The following is a 27,882-nucleotide window of genomic DNA, read 5'->3' on the forward strand; positions in this document are numbered from 1 at the left end:
CTAAAGCTCTAATTATAGAAGGTCTAAAAGACCAGGGAGAACCAGTAATATTAGGATGGGAAGACATTAAAGGACACAAACTACTAGAACAAACAGAAGACAAAAGAACAGAAGACTTAAAAGAAATTTTAGATAAAGAAAGCAACCCCAAAATCAGAGCAAAAATAAAACACCTAGTGCAAACTCACTGGGAAATCTGGCAAAAAGACTCATACCATTGCGGTAATCTAAACATTGATCCCACTCCCACAGGAATGGGACACTTCAAAATCAAAAAGAAGTATGGCATCAACAAACCAGAGATAGCTAGGGAAATCCAAAAAGTCATAGAAAGACTTGAGGAACAGGGAGTCCTAATAGAAAAAGGATCCCCATACAATACACCCATAATTGGAATACCAAAGCCTGATAAGCCAGGAAAGTACAGACTTGTCTGTGACTACCGAGACTTGAATTCAGGATCAGTGCCCTTCTCGTCATACTTTAAAGGAGCTCAGACTACATTGAATACCTTAAGAAGGGAGAAATATAAAACTACCCTAGACTTATCAAATGGATTTTGGAGTCATCCAATCCCAAAAGAAGAGTGGCCATATACAGCCATAACAGACACCCTAGGGAGACAATTAGTTTGGACCAGACTCCCTCAGGGATACCTAAACAGCCCAGTAATATTTTCTGCAGAAGTCAGAAAAACAGTACAAAACTTAGCTCCGCCAGGACAAATAGAATGCTATGTAGATGATATTTATATCACTCATGGTGACCTAGAAGAACATTTTGCCTGCCTACATAGAATAATGGAACACCTGTACCATAAGGGATATATAATTGGACTAGCAAAATCCCAGATCGCCAGAGAAAATGTAAAATACTTAGGAGTGGAACTAACCAATGAAGGAAAAGGACTAACTGAAGAATACAGTGAAAAAATAGCTGATATTCAACCTCCTACCAAAATTAAAGAATTACAAGCAATATTAGGCCTATGTAACTATGCCAGAGACTTTGTCCCAGGATATGCAGAAATATCTAAACCCCTGTACAAAAAACTAACCGAGAAAGTATTCTCATGGACTGAAGAAGATCAAAATAACCTAAATGAACTAATCAACCAATTAAATAAAGCAGAAAACATGGGAAAGCATGAACCAGGGAAAGACATTACGCTAGAAGTAATTATAGGGCAAGAAAGTGCCACCGTAAGAGTAACCAGTCAAGGACAGAACAAACCCTTCCAATATATCTCTTTAAACTTTACAGAAACAGAGAGGAAATACCCAAAAATAGAAAAAACATGGGTAGCCATAACTAGAGCAGTGGAACCCATCAGAAAAATCCAAGGGGAAGGAAAGATAATTATCCTCACGGAATTGGCAGAATTACAATCCAAACAACAAAAAATAGAAAGGAGCCAAAGGGTCCACTCGGCCAGGTATGAAAAATGGGATATCCTACTAGCTGACCCCACTATAGAAATACAGCCCCTTACAGGAAAAACAGATACTTGGTGGACACCGAAATATAAACTAGCTGCTACTGAAGAAAAAACTGAATTCAATCCAGATATGTACATCTATACAGATGGTAGTGCCCAAAGAGGCCTGGATAAACAAGGTAAAGAAGAAAAATTAACAGGAATAGGAATAGTAATTGGTACAAAACTAAACAATGAGTTCCAAGAAGAAAAGGTCTTAGAAATAAAAGGACCACTGGGAGGTTCAGCCCAGAAAACAGAAGTAAAGGCGTTAGAATTAGCCTTAAAAGAAGCAAGCCAATTTCCTGCAGAACTCCAAATTCTCGTTTGTACAGATAGCTTTTATGCCAGTAGAGGCTATAACGAGGAACTAGATAAATGGAGTGAAAAAGGATTCCATGATTGTAGGAATCACCCCATACAATATAGACAAATATGGGAAGAAATAGCTAGATTAAAAGAAAACCTCCCAAATGTAAAAGTAATACATGTCAGAGGACACCAGAAAGAAGGTGAACACAAAAAAGGAAATGATCTAGCTGACCGAGCAGCCAAAGCCGCAAGTTTGGGAAAAGAATATAAAATAAGAGTAATAACTAGGCAAATGCAAAAAGAGAATCAGGACAAAGAATTGGAAGACTTACTTCAGGGCAAGGAAGTAAAAGGATACCCTAAAAATCAGGACTACTGGGAAGAATCTGATGGGGTAGTCAAAACCAAATTTAAAGATCAAACCACAGAACAGGCTAAGATAATACCCCCTAGAAAAGGGAGAAGAGAACTTATCAAGACGGCCCACGAAGGCTTAGGGGCCGTGCATCCAGGAATAAAAACCACTCAGTCACACCTAAAGCAGAAATACTGGTGGCCTGGGATGAATGCAGAAGTTAAAAGATATTGTAATGAATGCAAAACTTGCCTAAAATATAATATCAAGGGAGGAACTAAAAAAAACCGAAAATTATTCAGTCACAAAATATGGAGCCCGGGGATAAATGGATAATGGATTTTATCGGCCCATTGCCGACCTCTCACGGGAAAAAGCCATTTAAAAGACCGAATAAATATTGCCTAGTATGTATTGATGAATGTACCGGATTCACCACCCTGATCCCAACAAAGAGTTGTAGGACACAAGATGCTATAGAAGCTAGTGAGTTGATTCTGGTCGCTAACGGGCCTCCCAGAGTAATTCATACAGACCAAGGACCTGGCTTTAAAAACCAGGACTTTAACATGTGGTGTACCGCTCATGGGATACAGCTTGAGTTTAGCACACCTTACCATCCTGAATCGGCAGGAAAGGTAGAACGGAGAAACCAAGATGTCAAACTAGCCTTGGCAAAATTATTGTGCACTCGCGGTGGTAGTTGGAGTCAATGGTTGAAGGAGGTGCAGCTGGCCATCAATAACACACCCATAGATCTCTTAGGAGCAGAGAACCATATAACTCCGCACTATTTGAGATATGGAGTACAAATGAATACAGAAAATAAGCCTGAAATAGAAACCCAAACTAAACTTAAAAAAGAATGGATAGATCTCCTAAAAACTAAAAAAGAAGAATTAAGACAACAAAGGGAACAGAAAATTCAAGAAGACAGAAAATTTTGGCAACCTAAAGTAGGAGATTGGGTACAAGAGAAAAAACAAAATAAATCAGGAAGAGCCTTTAAAGCCCGCTATCATTTGCCTCAACAGATAATCCAAGTAGGAAATAGGACAGTGACAGTCGGGAAGGAAGGTAAAGAAAGGACTTTATCTGTAGATAATATAAGACCAGTTAACAAAGACTAAGAACATGGCAGATTGAATGGCTGTATATTTAGGAGAAGAAGAGAAACACAGGGAACAAATGGAGGGATTTTTTAACCTCCAAGAGAGATGTAAACAGCAGAAATGAAAAAAAATTGGAAACAAATATTTAAAGAAAAAAAAAACAAAAACAGAACAATATGGAGTTAGGACAATTAGGGAAAGGCAAAAGGATACCAAAAGTAAAAAACCCTCCTAAACTTAAAAAAAAAACCAAGAAAGAAGAGACTAAGACGATTAAACAAAAGAAACTCACGGCAGAACGCTGCTCTAAGTGTAATATAGTTCAACACACCCTACTATTTATAGTATTAGCCTTTCTAACTATAGGATGGATACTTCAGGCAGGAATAAAGCGCAGCCTGGAATGTAACACAGGTAATAACCCCGACAGCAACAGTAACTCGACAAATTCAGCAGGAATGCCTCTAATAATAGGAGGATTAACCCTATCTAACATGGCCCTAGTAATGTTAGGACTAATTGCGCAAGCTCAAAAATATGAAACTTGGACAGATCCAAGACCCTCAGCAGAAATAATAGGAGAAGAAATTATAGGACACACATACACCTTAGACATAATAGTCTTAAAACAGGAGCTTGGGAATGAAAACCAAGAACAAGATCAAAGAATAGATAATCTTATACAAAATTGGATAGACAAATTACTATCTTATAGTATACAAAATGTTACAACAAATGAAGAAACCTCAGAGAGAGATAGATGGCTCTACTGTTTATACAAAACGTATAACTGTTCAGACTATCAGAGTCCAGGATCGAAAAACCACTATAACTGCTCCTATCCACATATTGGCAACCCCCTAACTAATATGAACACTCACCAACCGATAATACTATATGCAAACTCTACTTGGCACTACCAAGAAGGAGGTGACCAAGGACAAAGATGAAATGCCAGAGGTGACACGGATCAGGCTTACCTCACCCTACTAAGACAAGATGATACGCAAGTTCAAGGATTAGGAACTTATTACCCTAAGAAAATGTTTAAAGAAAACGAAACACTGATAATATGCGATCCTACCATCTTTAACCAATCCAAGTCCAGAGAACAAATAGGAGAATTACTAAAGAAACCAGTAAACTTTACGAAGTTATTCAGACAAGATATAGATGTCTGTAACCACTTTGCCTTAGGGTATGAAGCAGAATTATCCTTACCTAAAGAGACCAAGGGAAAGAATGGGAAGATGTAAACCACAAGAGACAAACAAATGAATCCTGTTACTATTATTATAAAAATAACACTCATATAATTGGATGCACCGATAAAGCCACACAATGTTATAGTCCATCAGGATACAATACCGCTCTCCTCCAAAACTGCCCAAATGATAATAGAGCAAAAACAAATGAAACCCATGGACCATGGTCCTGCAAAATTCCCAACTCAGGAAAAGTAGTATATATAGAACACGGTAGATTTAAATGTGGATACACTTATGAAGTTCCTTAGGATAATTACGATGAAAATAATACCAAAAAGTATAACACTGAGGCAGAAAACCCAGATGGAAATCAAACATCTAAATGGAAATCAGTATATCAAGACTGGGAAAAATTAAAATACTTCCTAAAAGACCCACAAAGATAGGGAACTGAAATAAAAGTAGAAAATACAACTCTGTACTGCTACCATTGGGGCAGGATGTACTGCTACAAAACAAAGCAGAATGCCACCTTTTGGGAACAATCTTCTCCTGATAGATGGCTGGTGATAACCACAAATCAAAAAAAAGCAGTAACAGCAACGATAATGATAATAATAATAATAATAATAATAGACAACAACAGGCAGAAGCATATATTAAGGATTTTTTCAAAAATCAGAAAATACAATGGGAAAACTCAAAAAACCTAATAATAGAGGTGATAACAATCAAAAAAGACCAAGCCTGGCAAATTGCCTTTAATGATCTTAGAAATCGATTAAATGTAATAACTAGACGATGGTTGCATAACACCGTAAGAACAGAAAACAGGACAATAGCTGATTTAACCTCAAGGGTATACAGATCCCACGTGGAAAACAAAGATCAACAACTAAAGATCTCACTAGTAGAGATCAAATCCATCCTCACAAACGAAAATTACGAAACTAAAATAAAACAACCAATTTGGCAAAGCCTAAAAAAAAAATGGGTGGCTGAAAAAGGAAAAATGTATTCAAATTAACAATCAGCCTCAACTGATCGAATGCTCTAATTTAATCCTATTAAAACCCTGTGATAATAACACGGTTCAATATATTAAAAAAAAAGATTGCCAGATAGAGTACTTCCCATCTGGAAGTACCTGGCTAACAAACCAGTCAGGAGAATTTAATGTTACGACAGGACATGTCAGATGTAATGGCAAAATTATGAGACAAAACAGAGAAACTTATAAGAACCCGGCAGAAAAAAATTAATCTAAAAATAGAAAAACCCAAACCTGACCTAGAACATTTCGAAAGAATGCTAACCATCTATTCAGAAAAGCAATGGATGGAGATAACCTTCTCGGGTCAACGGATGACGAGAAGCTAAAGACCCTCCAGAACCTAATATCAAAAGAAAGGAAGGCTGACCAAAAAACTCTACAGGAAGAGATAAAAATATGTGTAGAAGAATCAAGAAAAAATTGGTATGATAACTTGCATATTAATGCAGGGACTATGTCAGCATTACAAACTACTGCAAACATTTGGGTGCAAATCTATGATTGGATTTATTGGATTCTATCATGGCTTGGCCTAGAACAACATACACCGCTCTTAGTGAGACTTATCCTACTCTGGGTGTTTGTGGTCGTAATTTGGCCATTTCTCAAGCCATTAATCAAGGGATTGATTCCAGAACGAAAATAAACCACATTCTGCTTCCTCGACCGGCAAGCATGGATGAAACCACAACCAAATACCAAGAAGTCCTAGACTTCCTGGGAAAACAAAACCAAGACTGACTTGGGACTCTGAACTATTGTGAAGGAACGGGAATTTCTCGAACCAATGTGATATTTTCTCCCACATGAAAGAACAATTTAGCCCTGTAGTCATGCCCGTAAGTCTATGGGACGCCTACTGCCACCACCTACCCATTATAGGAGGAAACATTCTGAAAGGACTCCAGCTCCTTTGGGGCTTGGTAGAATATAAATGGGTCCATTTGACCCTAGGTATAGGACTAATTCTCACAATTATGATTGGCTTTGAATTTAAACGAAGAAAATTTGAAATTACTAAGGGAGAATGGGGATCGTTTTTAACACTGATCTCCTCAACCATAATCATATCTTTTAATTACGAACCAGAATGGGCCATTTCTTGTGCTACCATTCACTTGATTCTAAAGACATTAATTGTCTGTCATTCGGTCTTAACACAGACCTCAAACCAGGATAAACCTTCGTTTGTCCAAACCAAAAACCAAACCAAACCTTTGAAACACAGACGCGACCCGTCTTTGGGTGACGCTAAATCAGAAAAACAAAATAAGTCCAAGCAGCTACCACCTTGGAAGAAACCAAAACCACAGAAAACCTGCGTACCAAAATGGAACCAAAAACTTACATTACTGGAACTCAACAAACCCTCTGCATCTATGCGAAAAAAAAACAACCTCAATATTCCTTTATCAATATCCAAAAATTAAAGAATGGGTAACTAGAAAGAAGGAAACCAACACCACACGGAATACGGATGGTGGACTGAGCCAAGAACAGTTCTAAAAGAACACAACATTGGACAATGTTTAAATTGTAATGGACGTAAAAAGGCACAGAGACTAATATGCACATTTTGCTCAATGCTATTCGAAGAATTGAATATGAACATATTACTTTCTGTATGCAAACCAACAAAGATGTTGCCAGACCCAGATTTGATCAAAGGGGAACGCATTCGACAAACACCCCTTTCAAAAGAATATATGGTACAGTATGACCGTAGAAGAGGCCATAACCTGGCTGAACACTTAATGATACTCTCCAAAGGAAAATATACCTTTGTGGACTGTCTGAACTATGTTGCAAAACTACAAAAGCGGAATGAAGAAAACCTAACTGACCTAAACATGCTCCGATCCAACATAAAACAAGACGAGTTTAATTACGTAACCAGAGAAGCCAACAGACCGTTACCTCATCCACAAATCGATATGATAACCGAATGGTCAAAATGGACATGGTCACCTAAAGCCATAGAAACGGTGGTAACTTATACATCACCGACCCATGATTGGAAATGGACGGAAAGAGAATATAAGAACCCACCTGGATACAATGACTGCCTCCTGAGGGAACTCCGGAGAAAACACAAAATATCCCCCTACATGGCATGCGAAAGAGACCGCAAACAGGATCTCAAAGACTACCATGAGTACAAAATGAGGATTCTGAATGAAAGACCAAAACGGATGGTCCAACAAACTTCATGGTACAGTTGGAAACACGATGGCTGTCAAGGCCCCGAACCAAAACCAACATGGAAACCAGAGGTCCGGCTCTTTGACCACCAACATGATTGGAAACGAAATCCACTGATGAAATTCGTCGGAACCCCAACAACTGAATCTGATCATGAAACCCGCCATGGGAAATCTGACTCAGAATGATTTCGCATAATTAAATGAAATGTATGCGTTGATTTAATGTTGCCTTTTCTGCTTTACTCACAATAGCTCTCATAATAAGAGCGTCAACTGCAACAAACTACACCGCTGATGAATAAAGTGAAGATAATAATAATGGAGCGCAGAAAAACGAAAAACTCCTGATACATGCTGCTATTGGTACAACAATCATTGTAGAACTCTGTTCAGCTATCATTTGAACTTTTTAAAGACACATGGGGAAATCTCGCTTTTCAAGAGGGGGATGTCACGGGATCCATTACTTCTTCATGAAAAGACTCGATTCCTCTGTGGAATTTTACCTGATTATATTATATTGTATAAGATTAAGCTTAACAACAATGATGCTATTAACTCGTTAAGTGTCATGGGATCCGTCTACTTCTTCATGAAAAGACTTGATTCCTCTGTGGAATTTTACCTGATTATATTGTATTGTATAAGATTAAGCTTAACAGCAATGATGTTATTAACTCGTTAAGTGTCATGGGATCTGTCTACTTCTTCATGAAAAGACTCAATTCTTCTGTGGAATTTTACCTGATTATATTAGATTGTAGCAACAATGATACTATTAACTCTTTATTGTATTTTAGCCTAGCAACAATTAAGTATAACTATGACTATGTGGCAACTGCTCTCTACCAGCTACTTATCAGCTACTTATTGTTTTCTCAGCTAATTAAGTGTTTAACGCGACCTTTAAACAATGCTGACCGAGGCACAGTTTGAGATTCCAGTTCTTTAAACAAATGATGTAATTGCTTAACTTAGACTGTAAGGGATATAAAAGCAGAGCTAAAACAGACAGAACTCACTCTTGTCTTGAAACACAGACAATGAGTCACCCAACCATCCTCTGAACCACCAGGCTTGCAGAAAAGACACATTTGTGCAAAATACGGACCGATCGGATGAAACATACGGACGGCTAAGAGCTTGCTGAAATACGCCTGCCTAAAAGATTCTCGGTTGAGGCACTGCATTCTAGCCTGAAGAAGATACAATCTGAACCAACTAGCTGATACACGCTAGTCTATGAAGATCCCATTTGGGACACTCAGGTATTAAGCTCTGCTTTTATCCTAGGTATCTTTTAAGAACATTCAAAAAGGCTGTAACGATTGTGATTAACTGAAAACATCTGATTGTGAGTATTCAACTTATTATATTGATAAATTTCTATTATATTTTACACCACACACTTCGTATTCGCCGAACCTTTATTTGATAAGATATGTTTACCATTGTGTTGGTATGTTAAGTCTAGAACTTAGCTGAGAAGGCATTAGGATTGACTTAAAGTGAATCCCTCTCACTCCTAGGTGAAAGGATAAACTGAAGGGACCTAGAGACCTGCGATAAACCCAGCCGAGTTTGTAGCTATCAGGACCATACAGTCAATAGGGACCACTGGTAAACTTGACAGGTAACGGCCTCAGGTATATGCCCGAGGTACTGTAGTTTAATCCGGTAGTAACCCATACCTATTGAGGATATCCACCTGAATAACATAACAGATAGGTACATGGATAGGTGCTTAAGCTAGGACAAATGTTCGGCACAACATCGTGGGCCGAAGGGCCTGTTCTGTGCTGTATTGTTCTATGTTCTATGGTAACCTCCGCTGGTACAGGAATTGAACCCATGCTCTTGCTGTTATTATACATCACATAAACCAGCCATTCAAGTTAACCAACCCAACTTCAGTAAGATCATGGACGATCTGCTCGTTGCTTCAACAGCACTGTCATACCCGCCCACCACAACTCCCTTCTAGTTCATCACTATGGTGGGGAGGGGGGGGTTGGTGGAGAATTCAAAATATCAGTGACCCACTGAGAGAAGAAATTCAGCTTTATTTCCATGTTTAATGGGAGAGCCTCTTATTTCAAAATGTACCCCCTAGTTACAAATTCACTCATGTGGAAACATCCTCTCAACATCTATCCTGTCAAACCCCTTCAGAATTCTATATTTCAACAAATTCAATTGGCTGTCTTTCAGCAAATGAGAGTAAAAATCGATAACATGAAACTGAGAACTCCTCTTTCTTTTACCTGATTAATTTTCATTGTCCACTTTCTGTTATAAAGGTTTATTGACTGACTCAGAGTTGCCATTCTGTCCTGTTGGTTTTCCTGTGAACCGTCCTCATTGTGGTTTTATTCCTCATAGGCAAACGGCCAAATTCATATCAAATTCTCCACTGATTGCCGATAAGGTTTATATTACATTTTGCTTCTTGCACAGGTCAGCAGAATAGAATGCAATGGAGGAGAACTTAAGAGAAAGCCTTGCGTTTTTATAGCAGCTTTCAAGATATTAGGTCCCTAAACACTTCACTGCCAATGACGTACATTGCAAGTATAATCACTGTGACAGTATGGACAACCAGATAATGCACTGCAAGATCCCACAAATGGGGCTCTGATTTGGACAAGATAATCTAATGCAGTAACATTGAATGAGGGGTAAACATTGGCAAGGACTTCCGGGAACATCCCCCTGCCCTTCGTCAAAATATTTCCATGTGATCCTTTATGTCTACCTGAACAATCATATTGGACCTCAGAATAACATCTGATCCAGAAAGACGTCACTCCAACAGTGCAGTGCTCCTTCAGGACTGACCCTCTGACAGTGCAGCACTCCCTCAGTACTGCCCCTCTGACAATGCAGTACTCCCTCAGTACTGATCCTCCGACAGTGAGCACTCCCTCAGTACTGACCATCTGATAGTGCAGCACCCCCTCAATACTGACCATCTGATAGTGCAGGACTCCCTCAGTATTACCCCTCTGACGGTGCAGCACTGTCTTAGTACTGACCCTCTGACAGTGCAGCTCACCCTCAGTACTGACCCTCTCATGGTGCAGCACTCCCTCAATACTGACCCCCTGACAGTGCGGCACTCCCTCAGCACTGACCCTCTGACAGTGCGGCACTCCGTCAGTATTGACCCTCTGACAGTGCAGCACTCCCTCAGTACTGACCCTCTGACAGTGCGGCATTACCTCAGTACTGACCCACTGACAGTGCAGCACTCCCTCAGCATTGACCTTCTGACAGTGCAGCACTCCCTCAGTCCTGCCCCTCTGACAGTGCAGCACTCCCTCAGTACTGACCCTCTGACAGTGCAACACTCCCTCTATATTGTCTTTTTGATGGTGCATTTCCTCTCTGTCAGTGCAGTGAATCTTGGAATATTTACTGAAGCCTCTGGAGAGGGATTTGAGCCCACAACCTTATGACTCAGACATGAGTGCACTATCCCCTGATCGTTAATGCACTGATGAAATGAATCTAATATTTCACAATTGTTCAATTGTCTTGGACCCTCAGCACTTGCAGTCTTCACAGGAAACCCATAACTTTGAGCTCCTTCAGGTAAACTATTATGATCCTGGAAACCAGAGCACCCAGAGGAAACTAAGGCAGACACAGGGAGAATGTGCAATCTCCACCCAGTCACCCGAGGCTGGAATCGAACTCGGCTCCCTGGTGCTGTGAGGCAGCAGTGCTAGCCACTTCACGACAAATAGAATATTGAGGGGCCTGGAATAGATTGGACATGGAGAAGATGTTTCTACTCGTTAGGGAAACTGGGACCCAAGGGCCCAGGCTCAGCTTGAAGGTACAACCCTTCAGAAATGAGATGAGGAGGAATGTCTTCAGCCAGAGAGTGGTGAATCTGTGGAATGCATTGCCACAAAAGGCCAAGTCATGGATTGTTTGTTAAAACAGAGAGAGATTGGTACTAAATGAGTGAAGGGGGTCAAAAATTATGGAGTTAAAAATCACACTACACCAAGTTATCGACCAACAGGTTTGTTTGGAAGCATATGCTTTCAGAGCGCTGCTCCTTCGTCAGGTGGTTGTGGAGAATAAGATCTTAAGACACAGAACTTATGCAAAAGTTTACAGTGTGATGTAACTGAAATTATACATTGTTGGTTAACAAATTCAAAGTTTGTGCGAAGATTTGTAGCTCGGGTGCTTGTTGTAGTGGTTCTGTTCGCCGAGCTGGAAGTTTTTGTTGCAAACGTTTCGTCCCCTGGCTAGGAGACATCATCAGTGCTGTGGAGCCTCCTGCGAAGCGCTTCTTTGATGTTTCTTCCGGCATTTATAGTGGTCTGTCCTTGCCGCTTCCGGGTGTCAGTTTCAGCTGTCCGCTGTAGTTGGTTAACAAATAATCAAGGCATTTTTCAATGTATAATTTTAGTTACATCACACTGTAAACTTTTGCATAAATTCTGAGTCTTACAATCTTATATTCCACAACTCCCTGACGAAGGAGCAGCGCTCTGAAAGCGAGTGCTTCCAAACAAAGCTGTTGGATTATAACCTGGTGCAGTGTGATTTTTAACTTTGTACCCCCCCCCCCCCCCGGTCCAACACCGGCATCTCCAAATCATAAGGGTTATGGACAAATTCCAAAACTTGAGGCCGTAGGTTTAAGAGGGGAAAGACTTAAGAAGGACCTGAGGGGTAACTTTTTCACACAGTGGATGGAATGAGCTGCCAGAGGGAGTGGTGGCATTGGTTACAGTTACAAGATTTAAAAGGCATCTGGATGGGTGTGTGATAGGATCAGTGGTGCTGGAAGAGCACAGCAGTTCAGGCAGCATCCAACGAGCAGCGAAATCGACGTTTCGGGCAAAAGCCCTTCATCAGGAATGGGTGTATGATAGGATTGCTGACAAATGGAACGAGGTCAGATTGGGATGTCTGGTCAGCACAGACAAGTCCGACCGAAGGGTCTGTTTATATGCTGTAAGATCTATGACTCTACAGATGGGGTTGAGAAACATATCTGCCATGATCAAATGATCGGACAGACCAGACTGACCGAATGGCCTAATTCTCTTCCTGTATCTCATGGTCTTATGGTCAAATGCAGCCTCATTTGTGATACTGTCACTGTCGTAATTTAGCAAACATAAAACCCAATATTTACACAATATGATCTCGAAATCTGTAAGCTGATGTTGGATGTTGCCAGGGTTGGAGGATTTGAGCTATAGGGAGAGGCTGAACAGGCTGTGGCTGTTTTCCCTGGAGCATCAGAGGCTGAGGGGTGATCTTATAGAGATTTATAAAATCATGAGGGGCATGGATAGGATTAATAGACAAAGTCTTTTCCTTGGGGTGGGGGAGTCAAGAACTAGAGGGCATAGGTTTAGGGTGAGAGGGGAAAGATATAAAAGAGCCCTGAGGGGTAACTTTTTCATGCAGAGGGTGGTACGTGTATGGAATGAGCTGCCAAAGGAAGTGGTGGAGGCTGGTACAATTACAACATTGAAAAGGCATTCGGATGGGTATATGCATAGGAAGGGTTTGGAGGGTTATGGACCGGGTGCTAGCAGGCGGGATTAGATTGGGTTGGGATATCTGGTCGGCGTGGATGAGTTGGACTGAAGGGTCTGTTTCTGTGCAGTACATCTCTATGACTCTTTGACTCTATGACTCTATGACCAGATAATTTGTTTCTCAGGTGTTGATTGAGGGATGAATATTGGCTATGACAATTGGGACTGGGTTCTTTTACAAAGTACTGCCATGGGGCTGAGAGGACAGACGGTCTTTCAGTTTAATGTTTTATCCAAAAGACTGCTTCAACAGCCCCTCAGTATTGCACACGAGAACCAACCAGGATCTTTCACCGGAACCTGAACCCACAATGTTGGGACTGAAACACACTGAGTTGGTGAACATTGTAATGGGGGAAAACAGCTCGCAATGCTCTGTTGCAGGTCCCTGGACCAGAGTATTCAGGCTGGTCACATTACTGTGTATAATGGGATTCCAAATCTCACTGTCCTGGCCTAGCCCTCAGCCAATGGTCACTCCTTTCAGCTCAGGGTATGAGAGAATCGATTGCGTCCTTGGGATCCCTTGAGAGGCATGGAGGAGGAAACACCACCCTCACTGATAAGAATCCAAAACTCTGCTCAAAAAAAACCCAGGATATTCCTCTTCCTGATTCCACCTGCAGGGACCTTGAAATCAGGAATCCTTGAACTCCTCTGTGAGTATTTGCATTATCTATTACTATCCAATGCGAGTTATATGACTGTATTGGTTATAATCTCCTGAAACTGCTCAGAAAGAATGAGGTGATGCAACTTGCATTTATATAGCACCGTTAACACAATATAACATCTCGTGATGCTTTCCATGAGTATTGCCAAACAAAGTTCGACACTGGTCCACTTTCAGAGCTATTAGGACAGATGACCAAGTTCTTCATCCAAGAGTCAGGTTGAAAGGGGTGTTTTAAAGGGGGAGACGTTTTTGCGCACTCAGGCCCCATGGAGCTGAAGGTACAGCTACCAATGGAGAGGGATGGAGATCAGGGAGACACTGGAATTCAGGGGATTGGACAAGCACAGAGATCTCAGGGGGTTTGCAGGACTGGAGGAGCTCACAGAGATAGGGAAGCAGGTGAGGAGGGATTTGAACACAAGGTGTGAATTTTAAAATTGAGGCATTGCAGGGCCTGGAGGCATCAGTGAATCCAGAGGTGATGAGTGAATGGGATTTGGAGCACAGTTAGCAGAAGGATTTATGTGAGGGAACCTTAATGACTGGATGATAGCGCATTAGATGCACAATTACAGCCCCATGTAATATAATGGTACCAGGGACAGATCAGGAGAATCCTGTTATACCACTAACAACATGTCCTTCCATGGGCCATCCGGGAGCACAGAGGACAATGAAGCAAACCTTGGACAAAGAAGTTACCGATATTTAATTCTTAACATGATCTGGGTTATTGTCCGTCTTGTGCCAAAGTGCTGAAACTGATTGGTTTAAAAAGACATGCTCATAAATAATTGACTTTAATCCCTGCCATCACTTAGTGCAGCTCCTGGACCTGAACCAATAGCGGTTTCATCTGAAGAGGGAGAGAGAGCGAGAGAGGGAGCGCGAGAGCCACGTCTAATTCCCTAACATGGAATTCTGCAGCAATAAATCACAAATTCGGGTCAGTCTGTGTTTTTAAATTCCAGAAGTGCAAAGAATATTTACATTTCAAAAGTGTCTTTCAAAATCTCAATAGTCACTGTTGTAATTTAGGGAGTGCAGCAGCCAATTTGGGCGCAGAGGGATCCCACAACAGCAATGCAATAATGATCAGATAATCTGTCTTTTGCTATTGACTGAGGGATAATTGTTGGCCCAGGACATCAGAATTTCTCCTTCACTTGCAAAGGTAGATTGGTCATTGATTTAAAAATCTCCTTAAAAAGGGGAATGTTCCAGTAGTCCAGTGCTCCCTCAATACTGGCCCTCTGACAATGCAGCACTCCCTCAATACTGCCCCTCTGACAATGCAGCACTCCCTCAGTACTGCCCCTCTGACAATGCAGCACTCCCTCAGTACTGGCCCTCTTACAGTGCAGCACCCCTCAGTATTGATCCTCTGACAGTGCGGCACTCCCTCAGCGCTGACCCTCTGACAGTGCAGCACTCCCTCAGTACTGACCCTCTGACAGTGCGGCATTCCCTCAGTACTGACCCTCCAATAGTGCAGTACTCCCTCAGTACTGACCCTCTGACAGTGCAGCACTCTCTCAATCCTGGCCCTCTGACAATGCAGCACTCCCTCAGTACTGACCCTCTGACCGTGCAGCACTCCCTCAGTACTGACCCTCTTACAGTGCAGCACTCCCTCAGTAATGACCCTCTGACAGTGCGGCACTCCCTCAGCGCTGACCCTCTGACAGTGCAGCACTCCCTCAGTACTGACCCTCTGTCAGTGCAGCACTCCCTCAGTACTGACCTCAGACAGTGCAGCACTCCCTCAGTACTGACCCTCTGACAATGCAGCACTCCCTCAGCACTGACCATCTGACAGTGCGGCACTCCCTCAGTACTGACCCTCTGTCAGTGCAGCATTCCCTCAGTACTGACCTCAGACAGTGCAGCACTCCCTCAGTACTGACCCTCTGACAGTGCAGCACTCCCTCAGTAGTGGCAATCTGACAGTGCAGCACTCCCTCAGCACTGACCCTCTGAAAGTGCAGCACTCCCTCAGTAATGACCCTCTGAAAGTGCATTACTCCCTCAGTACTGACCCTCTGACAGTGCGGCACTCTCTCAGTACTGACCCTCTGACACTGCAGCACTCCCTCAGTACTGGCAATCTGACAGTGCAGCACTCCCTCAGCACTGACCCTCTGAAAGTGCATTACTCCCTCAGTTCTGACCCTCTGACAGTGCAGCATTCACTCAGTACTGACCCTCTGACAGTGCGGCACTCCCTCAGTTCTGACCCTCTGACAGTACAGCATTCACTCAGTACTGACCCTCTGACAGTGCGGCACTCCCTCAGTTCTGACCCTCTGACAGTGCGGCACTCCCTCAGTACTGACCCTCTGAAAATGCAGCACTCCCTCAGTACTAACTCTCGGACAGTGCAGCACTCCCTCAGTACTGACCCTCTGACAGTGCAGCACTCTCTCAGTACTGGCCATCTGACAGTGCGGCACTCCCTCAGCACTGACCCTCTGAAAGTGCAGCACTCCCTCAGTACTGGCCCTCTGACCGTGCAGCACTCCCTCAGTACTTCACTGGAATGTCAGTTTTTTGGCAGAAAGGTCTGGGAGCTCTCCACTTGGCTTCAACTGACAGTGTAATTCTGATATATAGGGTCAGTCAATGTGTTCATGTGTTTGCATGGCTTGGCCAGTACTGAGCCATTTAACTTGCACTGCAATATTAATCCATGAAAGCAGTCATGACCCTGAACCATTGTAACTGTTGCCTGTGACACCTATGCACTGTACTATTTTCCCTACTCTTCTGCTAATTCCATGTGAGGGAGGCTCATGTCATAGTTGGTGTGGTTGCAACAGGATGCACTGCAGTCCCTCACCCCTTGTACCCCTGCTTTGTTCTTTGGCCAAGACAGCCAAATCTCGGCAGGCTATTTGACTGTAGTGTGCATCACACAATGTCAGGGTTTTTCGCCTTAAATGGGTAACCACTTAACGAGTAAGATCGGGACAATTGCTCTGTGAGGCTGGCAGGAAGTCTTCGGGTGAAAGTTGGCACCGGGTGCTGGGAAAGAGTGTGTGATAGAAAGACAGTGTTCCTCCTCTCTCTCTTGCTCACTGCCAGTGTCAGTCTTGTCAGGCAATGGATGGTTTATGCTTAGTCTGAATGGGTTTGCTCCGGTTTCCTCCCACAGTACAAAGATGTGCAGGTTCAGTGAATTAGCCATACTAAGTTGCCCCATAGTGTTCAGGGATGTGTAAGTTAGGTGCATTAGTAAGTGAAATATAAAGTAATGGGGCAGAGGAATGGGTCTGAGTGGGATACTCTTCAGAGGGTTGGCATGGACCCTGTTGGGCAAAGTGGCCTGTTTCCCCATTGCAGGGATTCGATGTGAGCATGGGGAGATTTATTAATAGAAGCCCTGTATAGGCTATTCAAACCCACACAGACACAAAGGAGAATATGCAAACTCCACACCACAAAGGCAGTCACCAAAGGTGGAATTGAACCTGTATCCGGTGATGTGAGGCAGCAGTGCTAACCACTGAGCCACCATGCCTCCCAAACGAGTCCAAGGCAGGCAGTGGAATTTAAGATGACCTTGTCTTCGGTGGGTCAGTATGGATTTGTTGGGCAGAATGGCTGTTTCCATACAGTAGGGATGTGAGCAAGAGGAGATTTATTCATAGAAGCCCTACAGAGGCCATTCAGCCCATCATATCTGCACCAGGCCTCTGAGTAGGATCCAACCCAATCTTGCTTCCCTCCTCCCCTGTGTCGGTAACCCTGTATTTCCCATGGGTAACCTGCATATCTTTGGGACTGTGGGAGGAAACCAGCAGAAACCCATTCAGACAAAGGGAGAGTGTGTAATCACCTGAGGCTGGAATTGAACCCGGGTTCCTGGCACTGTGAGGCCACTGTGCCTCTCCAATCTAACTGCCCAGAGGGCAGTACAACTCAACCGTGCAACAGAGTCATGATAATTCTGTGCTTTCCGGTCTTAACAGTCACCAGCCACATGTGAAAATGCTTTGGATTTCAGATTTATCCAATTGCATTACAGATTACTAAAGAAGGAGTGAGTAATCAACTCTGACATTAGATGTATGATATAAATCCTCATATTTGCATGGTATTTGTTTAAGGTTCCAGTGTTTTCGTACTATGATGTCGAAATAAAAAGTATAGTGTCCAATGGTTTCTGAACATTGTGAATTGTTAACTTCCTTAGTAACTGAATGCTGAGAGATATTTGTTCTTGGCTAAAGATACGCATGCGAAGTAGATTGGACTGTGTTGTATGTATGTGGTTTCCAACCAAAATTAATGCTTGTGGTTAACACAGTGTTGCCATAGCAACACATGTGATGAGTCAACAATATCTGTTGGACAACACAAATGTAGAGTAAGCAAAGGTTCTGCTCCTGCGTGGGAACTGGTTGGGTTTCAAGGAGAGCACTATTGCTCTTTATAAAACGATACAATGGTACAGAACAGAGGAAGGCCATGCAGTCCATCAAGGCCCCTGCTAGCTCTTTGAAAGAGGCGTCCAATATGTCCGCCTCCAATTTTCAGCGTCCAGTCCTAAAATCAAATCTCATTTCGCAGTGCTGTGGTGTGAGGAATCAAACTCACAACCTCTGGGCTCCTACTCCAGTACCAGAGTTGAGCCAGGGATCAGATTCACCAGCAGCATCTAAGATTTCAATGCATCATATACACAGCACAGGATTAGGTCATTCAGCCCAACATGACCTGGTCCTTTAACGTCATGACGAGGAAGTGTCCCTGTCAGATTTGAGTGGAACTCCCTCCCTCTGGGCAGCTCTTCACCCTGGGAGGGAGAGGGGAAGGGGGAAATCTGTTCACTTGTAGCAACTGGAGTGAATCCAGGAAGGGAGGAGACTCTGCAAACTCAGAGTATTTGAAGATCTGAAGTTGGAAGTTTCAAAATCAACAGATGAAGGGCTTATGTCCAAAATGTCGACTCTCCTTAAGGCAGGAACAGGATACTGATTAAGGATGATCAGCCATGATCATATTGAATGGTGGTGTAGGCTCGAAGGACAGAATGGCCTACTCCTGCACCTATTGTCTATTGTCTATGATAGATCGGTCTTGCCAGATTGTATTCTGTATTTACTGCCCTATGGCAGGGCCTGGGACCTGGACGTGGGTCATCAGGGCCCAGTAACTAGTGTGTGGGGAGGGGGTGTGCACTGTACCAGAATTGGGGGATGGGGAGCACCAGAGTCTATGATGTCTTCCTCATGGAGGTTAGTATTTACCTTAAGGGATCAGTAATCCAGAACACTGACTAATAATCCACACAACAGCAGTTTGTAACTCAAGCGAAAAGCCTGGTCCTGGTGAAAGTGACAATGAAGTTTCAGGTAGTAGGAAAACTCGAACCACTCACTCACTAAAGCTTGTCAGAGAAGGAAATTTTCCAGCTCAATCTAATCTAGGTCCAGATGAAACTCCAAAGGCACACCTACTCTGGACTGCCTCTGGAACATGGCAGCAATATCCTTTATTTTTAAATCCATTGGCAATGAGTGTTTCAAGGAAATGGCTCATCACTGCCACTTTGGGTGTGCAAGGACAGGCAATAAATACCAAACTTACAGGTGGCACCCACACATGAGAAAGGTACTTTAAAACAAAAACAGAAATTACTGAAGAAACTCGGCAAATCCGGCAGAGTCTGTGGAGTTAATGTTTCCAGCCCAGTCACCTTTCTTTAGGGGTGTCTGAAAACTCGCACCGTTAACTCTGCTTTCTCTTTGCAGACTCTGCCAGACCTGCTGAGCTTCTGCAGCAATTTCTGTTTTCATTTCAGATCTCCAGCGTCCACAGTTCTTTGTTTCAACTGAGATGTTTTAACATGAAGCCGATCTCACAGCTCAGGGGCGAGACTGGTAACAAACCGTTGGGCCTGGGAGAAGGCCCTCTGAACCATTCCATCCAGAAGGACTCTGCCTGTTCCACGCTGTCTGTCTTGTCCTGGGCAAACATCAGGAACACTAGACTGGCAGCCCCCATCTGTATCCATAGAGGCCTTTTAAAGATGGTATCTGTGCCAAGGATGCTCCTCAATTCCAGGATATCCCAGCAGTCCTCGATTTACAAGAGTGTTTCCAGGAATGAGGAACGTCAGTAACAGATTGAAGAAGTTGGGATGTTTTCATGGGGAGAAGGCCGAGAGGTGATCTAATAGAGAGGTTCTCAAAATCAGGAGTGGCTAGATAGCGTCACTCGGGGAGAAGCTGTTCCCACTCATGAAAGAGCGATGTTCAAAAGATACAGGAATGATGTGAGAGAAAACGTTTTGACACAGTTAGTAGTTAGGGTCTGGAACACGCTGCCTAGGAATGTGGTGGAGGTAGGTTCAACTGAGGTGTTCAAAATGGGTACTGGTGATTGTTAGGATAGACACAGTGTGCAGGGGTCTGGGGAAAAGACAGGCGATTGACACTTGGTAATGCAACCAATGCAGGTACGATGGGCTGAGTTACCTCCTCCTGCATCACCTCAGTTCTGTGACTCTGTAATTCAGTGACCAGTTGCTCTGGCAATAACACATGGTAAGATAAAGCTGGAGCCTTCAGGATGGAGTAGGTAATTAATGAGGCAAGTTTGATATGACAGGAAAACGTTTTTGTTTCTCTGTTCATTCACAGGCTGTGGGTGTTGCTGGCTAGGTAGCAATTATTGCCCATGCCTAATTTGTCCAGAGGACAGTTAAGAGTCAACCACATTGCTTTGGGTCTGGAGTAACACACTAGGTAAGGATGTTCCTTCCCTAAAAGGCATTGGTGAATCAGGTAGGGATTTCCCCTGATAATTGATAGTCATCATTAGACCCCACTAATTCCAGAATTATTTTTTGTTGAAAATCTGCTGTGGCAGGTTTTGAACACAGGTCCCCAGAACATTGCCTGGGTTTCTGGATTAACAGTCCAGCGATAATACCACTAGACCATCACTTCCCCCATCCCATTAGCCCTTATAGTAAAAAACTCTCCAGAAAGGTGCAATTGGCACTTAGGCATGAAATGTAAGATTCAGTTCGTAACACCATTAGGGTGCAGAAAGAAACCATTTGACCCATCAAATCCATGCTGGGAACGTGATTCTTGGAATTAAATGTTGCATCCTGACTTAGTTCATTTCATTTCTGGAAGTATTGTTTCTTTCTGCATGCAATAATGTTTGAAAGCTTTCAAAATATCCCAGGGAGGAGATGATCTCAGCATACCATAAAGCCAATAATTTGTTAAATTAAGAAGTGAACAAATATTCAGCCTTTCCTGAAGTGACTAAAACATATTCGAACATACCCAGTGCAGGGCACTAGGGAAATGCCTCATTCTGCGTGTAAAACAGAAAAGGACAAATATCCTTTGCTTAAACAGAGTAGATGAGTGTTTCTTTAATGTCAAGCCTGGGATCTGCTTGACAGTAGTTGTTGAGGACAAGGTACTGTTGACTGGATCCACCACCTCAAAAGACCAACTGCGGTTAAATGAACTAGTATTCCTACAGTGCCTTTTATAAACTTGGGCTGTGTGTCTAGAGATGCCTGAAGTTGACAGAACAGGTTAATAGGGTAGTTAAGAAGACCTATGACACACTTGCCCTTATCAATTATAGCATAGATTATAAGAGCAGAGAGGTTATGCTGGAGGTGCACAGAACTTCAGTTAAGCAACACAGGAGTACACTGTGCAGTCCTGGTCACCACACTATAGGTAGGATGTGATTGTACTGGAGGGGGTGCAGATGTTTCCTGGGGTGGGTCAGTTTAGTGATGAAGAGAGACTGGATAAGCTCAGGTTGTTTTCTGTAGAGCAGAGGAGGCTGAGAGGGGACCTGATGGAGGTGTATAAGACCATGAGGGACATAGACAGAGTGGATAGAAAGCCAGTGTTCCCCTTAGTTGAAGGGTCAGTAACAAGAGGGCATAATTTTAAAGTGAAAATAGAAGGTTTGCAGGGGAACTGAGGAAAAGTCGTTTGACTCAGAGATTGGCAGGAATCTGGAATGCACTGCCTGAGAGGGCAGTTGAGACTGGAAACCTTTAAAAAAAATACATGGATGAGATTTGAAATGTCATAACATTCAAGACTAAGCGGGATTATTGGAGATACAGTTAGTTCTGCTATAACATGGTAGTTACGTTCTCATGTAATCCCGTGTTATAAGCAAATCACGTAATAGCAGCACCATTTAAACCAACCGCATTATAACCAATACATGCTTTAAAGGTTCGCGCGAGAGAAACAGTGTTCTCAATTTGTCCATCACATTACAGTGAATTCACATTAACAAAACGTGCATAATAACAGAATGACCTGTAGGTCAACACAGACTCAATGGAAGAAGTGCCTCAATGATTTTATGACTTCCAGATGTACCAAAGCACTTTACAACCAATGACATTGCTTCAATGAAGGAGAAAGTAAAGGATGCTGAAAACATAAAATCAAAACAACTATTGTGGGAAATACTCTGGAGAGAGAAACAGAGTTGATGTTTCAGCTGGCTGGTCTTTTGGCCAAATTGGAGAAAAGTGAAATCAGTTTTAAGAAACTGAGAAAAGGGAGAGTAGGGAGTAGGTCAGGAGGGAAGGTCTGAGGTAGGGTGGAAAAGGAAAAGGGACAAAGTGCCTTTGAAGTTTAGTCATCATTGTACTGGAAGAAACACACAGCAGAAACCCCCAGATAGCAACATGGCATACTGCCCATCTACAAGGTGCACTACAGTCACTCACAAATAAGCATGCAAATATAGGAGCAGTGGCAGCTATTCAGCCCCTTGAGCTTGCTCTGCCATTTAACAGGATGGGTGGCTGATCTGCTTATGTGTTGAGTACCACGTTCCCCTCAATGCCCTGTTCATAGTATGAATTAACTAAGCATGATATGACATTATTAAAGTATCTGAGCTGGCCTTGTAGGTGGAGAGAGACAAAAATGTGTAAACAAGTCAGTTCCCAGGAAAAATCATTGGCTTAATTTTATGCCTATTTGTCATTTTATTTCATTTAATTGGATTAATTTTACAATTAAGGCTGTTCTGTTTGTTAAGAGACCTATAAAAGTTGCTTGTATTTTAAGATTGTGCACAGCTTTTCCAGTGAACACAATGGTGCTTAACCTTTACGTTGCTGGATAAACTATGCCCGACGTCATAATAAATTGTTAAATCTTGCTAAAGCCAGACCGAGCTGCTAGTGTTTATTTGACTGATCGCAGAACCAAGAGACCCTTCCCAGGGGTCTAGATCTTCATCATATTCCCCTCTAACCCCAGATAGCCCTTGCTTCCCCAGCCCATGAAGAATCTGTCCACCCTTACATTAAATATATCCGATGACCCTGCCTCCACTGCCTTCTGTGACAGAGTTCCAGAGGCTCAACCCTCTGAGAGAAAAAAAATTCTCCTCCTTTCTGTCCTGAAAGGGTAGCCCCTAACTTTGAAACGTCCGTTGTAAAATTCTTTGGTACATCTTGAGGTTGTAAAATCGTAGAGTTATCCAGCACACACGAGGCCTTTCAGCCCGTTGAGTCTACATTAACCTATCTACATCAGTCCCACTTTTCCAGCACTTGGCCAGAATGTTATGACACTTCAAGCGCTCCCTAGTTCTTGACTAGAGGAAGAGGAAGAAACATCCTTCCCACATTCACCTTGCCAGGACAATTCATGATCTTATTCCTTGCTTTCCTGGGCTTTCTTCTCTTCCTGCTGCTCTTCACTGATGTCATCCTTACACTTTTCTTTACACACTCCCTCGAAGTTTGCTGCATTTTCTTCTCATCAGCTGGAGTGACAATTAATTTCAGACACAGAATAAGGGAAAACGAGCTTGGAGCTTCCTTTTTTGAGATACATCAGTCAGGTCATTGTCAAACTTCTTAACTCCAGTTCAAACAAGCCCAGCCTGTCCAACTTATCTTCACGAGACGCCCAGGCTCCTTTATCAGCTACTATAAACCCATGAATGTTACAACCATAAAAAGACTGGGGCAGCAGATGCACAACAGCACCACCCTCAAGCCGCAAACCATCCTAACTCGGAAAAGTATTGCTGTTCCTTCACAGTCACTACGTCAGTCAAGTCACCATAGACCATAGGGCTGCTCTCTCATTAGAGAGAGACACAACTGGTGGTGATTTAACAAGAGGACCACCACACCTCAGGCAAGGGGAGAGGTTGAGAAGATAAGCCCTTCATGGTAACCTCAGCTGATGCGGGACAATGTTGGCATCTCTCTGCTTCAGGAACTGGCCATCTGAGTTAAACTGACCCCTGGATGAGGTCAGTACTCTGGAACTTGCTCACTAACAGCACTGTGGATGTCCATCCCTCCCTAAGACTGGAGTTCACCAGTTCCAGCTCATGACCAGCTTTGCAAGGTCACTTAGAGGGTGCTCAATAAATGCTGTCCAAACCAGCAACACCCATGAAAGAAGAGAAACCAGAATCTATTTTAGTGAAAGAAAAACAGAAAGAGCTAGCAAAACGCAGCAGAGATGGGTCTGGCAACATCTGTGGAGAGAGAAATGGAGTTAATGTTTCGAATCCAATTTGACTCTTCCTTAAATCCATTGGGTGAGACAGAAGGAGAAAAATGCAGAGGGAATGGGCAAGTCAAGGAGAAAGAAATGGCCCAGAGTTACATTGTCATAGATTACTCCCTGTCACTTTACAGTCACTAACGTGAAAATATAACTGTGGGGAGGGTGGGGTGGGGGTTGAGAGGGATGGAAACAGAGGGAAGATGCAGCTGAGAGAACTGGAAAAAAATCAGGGAGCTCAGAGTGAGTGAAAGGAAAGCAGAAAATTGCACAACTTGATGAGCTGCTGACAAGAGCACAGAGTTACGTGATTAAGGTGTCTGCTCGATGTGTTGTGTGTTCCCCTGTGATAGTGACCTGTTCACGTTGCCTGAACAAACCCATAGCCCCAGAACACTCAGAGCATTCTCAGCACTCACTTGGGCCCTTACTTTGTGTTTGTTCAACTACAGGATACAAACACACAGCACATTAGAGTGCACTGTGATTGAAAAGTGACAAGGGGGTCTCCATGGCAGTAAAATTCTGTGTTTGCAATCCTTTACAGGGCATGTTCCAGTCTCTGAGAGTTGGATTCATGGCCTGGCAGTCAGCTACCGGCTAAAGAGAGACTATCAAATTGAAATTGGCAGCTGACAGTAACACAGACAAAAGGGGACTGAGTAAGGGCAGTTAGTGCAGAGTGATAATTGAAAAAGCTCAATACAGGAAAAAATGGAAAATAAAAGAAGTGAAACAGGAAAAATACTGAACTGAAATGCAATTACAATACAAATATGGCCATTTTCAAAAGAAAAGTTCTAATGTTTATTTTTAAAACATGGAATGGATGAATGAAAAAGAAAAAAAAAAGTTACATCAGCAGAGACTAAACAGATGATGTATTGAATAAGCTTTGAATAAATTGTACTTCATCTTTTCTGATTATGTGAACCAACTTCTACCCAGTATTGGTTCCAATCTCAATGTGAAGCCCACTCTGGAGATTGAGCACAAAGTCTAGATTGACTAATACCCAATGTGGTACTGAGGGAGCACTGCATTGTCAGAGGGTCAGTACTGAGGGAGTGCCGCACTGCCAGAGAGTCAGTACTGAGGGAGTGCGACACTGTCAGAGGGTCGGGACTGAGGGAGTGCTGCATTGTCAGAGGGTCAGTTTTGAGGGAGTGCTGCACTGTCAGAGGGTCAGTCCTGAGGGAGTGCCGCACTGTCAGAGGGTCAGTACTGAGGGAGTGCCACACTCACAGAGCGTTAGTACTGAGGGAGTGCTGCACTGTCAGAGGGTCAGTACTGAGGGAGTGCTGCACTATCAGAGGGTCAGTACTGAGGGAGTGCTGCACTGTCAGAGGGTCAGTACTGAGGGAGTGCTGCACTATCAGAGGGTCAGTACTGAGGGAGTGCTGCACTGTCAGACAGGTGGTACTAAGTGAGTGCTGATGTGTTGGTAGGGAAATTCTACAAAAGTGCTTCACTATCAAGGTGGCAGGACTGAAGGAAAGCTGTTGGGGGGGGGGGGGGGAAGGGGGATGCAAAAATATTGACAAAGGCAATATTTACCCTGCCAGGTGGATGTCAAAGATTCCATGGCGTCTGTTTTGAAGAATGAACAATTTTTAAGAAGAAAATGTCTCTTGTTCTGGGCCAATATTTGCCCCTGAACAGAGCTCACTGAAAACAGAAATAAAAACATGGAGCCCTGCAATTATACAGTGGATGTCTGAACTTACTTAACAGATTGATGTTAGAATTACAAAACAGAAACTGGTGGGCGGAGGGTTTCTTATTAAATAGTAAAGTAAACGCAAGGGATCACATGGTCTAATTCTGCTCCCAATTCACATTTTTGTCCCTTCCCTCTGCCTCCCTCTCTCCCCTAATGGTTTTGCCGATAGTGAGGGAGGAGCAGAAATGACAGAAACAGAGAACATGCAAACTTCTGTCCATCTCCTTCTTCCTGTCCCAACTTCTTCACTCTTGTCCCTCCCTTCATTCCTTTCCCCTTATCTCTCTCTCCCTGTCCTTCTCTACCTCCAGTTCTCTCTCTCTCCATCCTTCCCTTCCTCCTTCTTCCCACTCTCTCTTCCTCTTCCCCACCTCTCTGTCTCCCTCCAATTTTTTGTTTAGCTGTCATTTGTGTAAACTTAGTTGTTTTGCTGTAATTATTGCTGTCTGGAATTAGTAGGGGGGGGGGAGGGATAAGAGGGGATTTTAGTTTATCTTTATTCCCCTGTCCCTCCCCTCTACCGTCTCTGGCCCTTTAACAGCAGCTGCTTCCGCGGTGGGAGGTGCCTGATGATTGCAGAGTTCAGGGACACAGAGAGAAATACACACACAACAGGGTTTCAGAGGGACAGAAACTAGTAGAGACAGACACGGACAGAGAAAGAGAGAAACAGGGTGATAGAGACACAAAAAAGAGAGTCCTACACTGAGAAAAGGGGAGACAGACACACAGAAATATTAACGAAGAGAGAGTGTGACGGTGACAAACAGAGAGTTAGAGATAGAGAGAGCAGAGATAGCCATTCAGTTAGAGAGCGCAGTCAGTGTGACAGACACCAGGATACAGAGAGAGAGAGAGTGCGGAGTCGCAACATGCAGCCTCCCCCCAGGAAGGTGAGCCCAGACCGATCCTGGGGAGAGCAGGGGAGGGGAGAATACAGCGGGGTATAAAGTTGGAATAATCACCTCTTCTTTCCCCCCCAGGGTCGAGTGAGCCAGGAGGTGAAGATCAGTTTCTCGGAGCAGCTGTGTAAAATACAGAACAAGCAGCAGCAGGAAGCCGAGCTACTGGAGGACATCAGGTACATGGGTCCCAGTCCCTGGGCTGTGATCTGGGGCAGTGATGGGCTGTGTGAATCCCTCCCCCCCCCCCCTTTAAACAGACTGTACTTACGCCCCCACACCTACCCCAGGCACCTCCACTCTGTACCTGTCCCCCCTCCCTACTCTGTACCTTCCCTCTCTCCCACCCCCACTCTGTGCCTATCCCCTTTCCTCCACTATGTACCTGTCCCCCTCCCTGTCCACACAACTGTCCCCACACTGTACCTGACACCCCCCCAATTCTGTACCTGCCCCTTTGCCCCTACACTCTGTACCTCCTCACCCCTCTCTCTGTGCCCCCCCCTCATTCTTCCTCAGTACTCCCTTGTCATACATACTTCCTCTCATTCGTTCCATATTATTATCTTCACTCCGCTCTCCTTCCTTGCTCTCCTTTTCCCTGTTCCTTAATCTGCATCATGCTGTATGCCCTCTACTTAACCCTTTCAGGTGCCAATTCCTTAGAAACTTGAACATAGAAGGTGTCTGCCATTCATTATGATCATGGCTGATCATCTAACTCAATCGCCTG

The 27,882-nt window shown here is 43.4% G+C and overlaps 1 protein-coding gene across 1 annotated transcript in view; it reads left to right on the forward strand.

Moving 5' to 3' along the window:
• The first annotated feature begins 26,838 nt into the window (after window positions 1-26,838).
• The window catches only part of LOC132823475 (F-BAR and double SH3 domains protein 2-like), a 70,095-nt gene continuing 69,051 nt past the window's right edge, over window positions 26,839-27,882 (forward strand). Inside the window, exons 1-2 of the mRNA XM_060837381.1 lie at window positions 26,839-27,140; window positions 27,231-27,328. Of these exons, the coding sequence (XP_060693364.1) occupies window positions 27,120-27,140; window positions 27,231-27,328 (119 nt within the window). The 5' untranslated portion in view covers window positions 26,839-27,119. The remainder of the gene's footprint in view (window positions 27,141-27,230; window positions 27,329-27,882) is intronic.

This window comes from Hemiscyllium ocellatum, chromosome 16, assembly GCF_020745735.1.
Source record: "Hemiscyllium ocellatum isolate sHemOce1 chromosome 16, sHemOce1.pat.X.cur, whole genome shotgun sequence".
NCBI classification, from domain to species: domain Eukaryota; kingdom Metazoa; phylum Chordata; class Chondrichthyes; order Orectolobiformes; family Hemiscylliidae; genus Hemiscyllium; species Hemiscyllium ocellatum.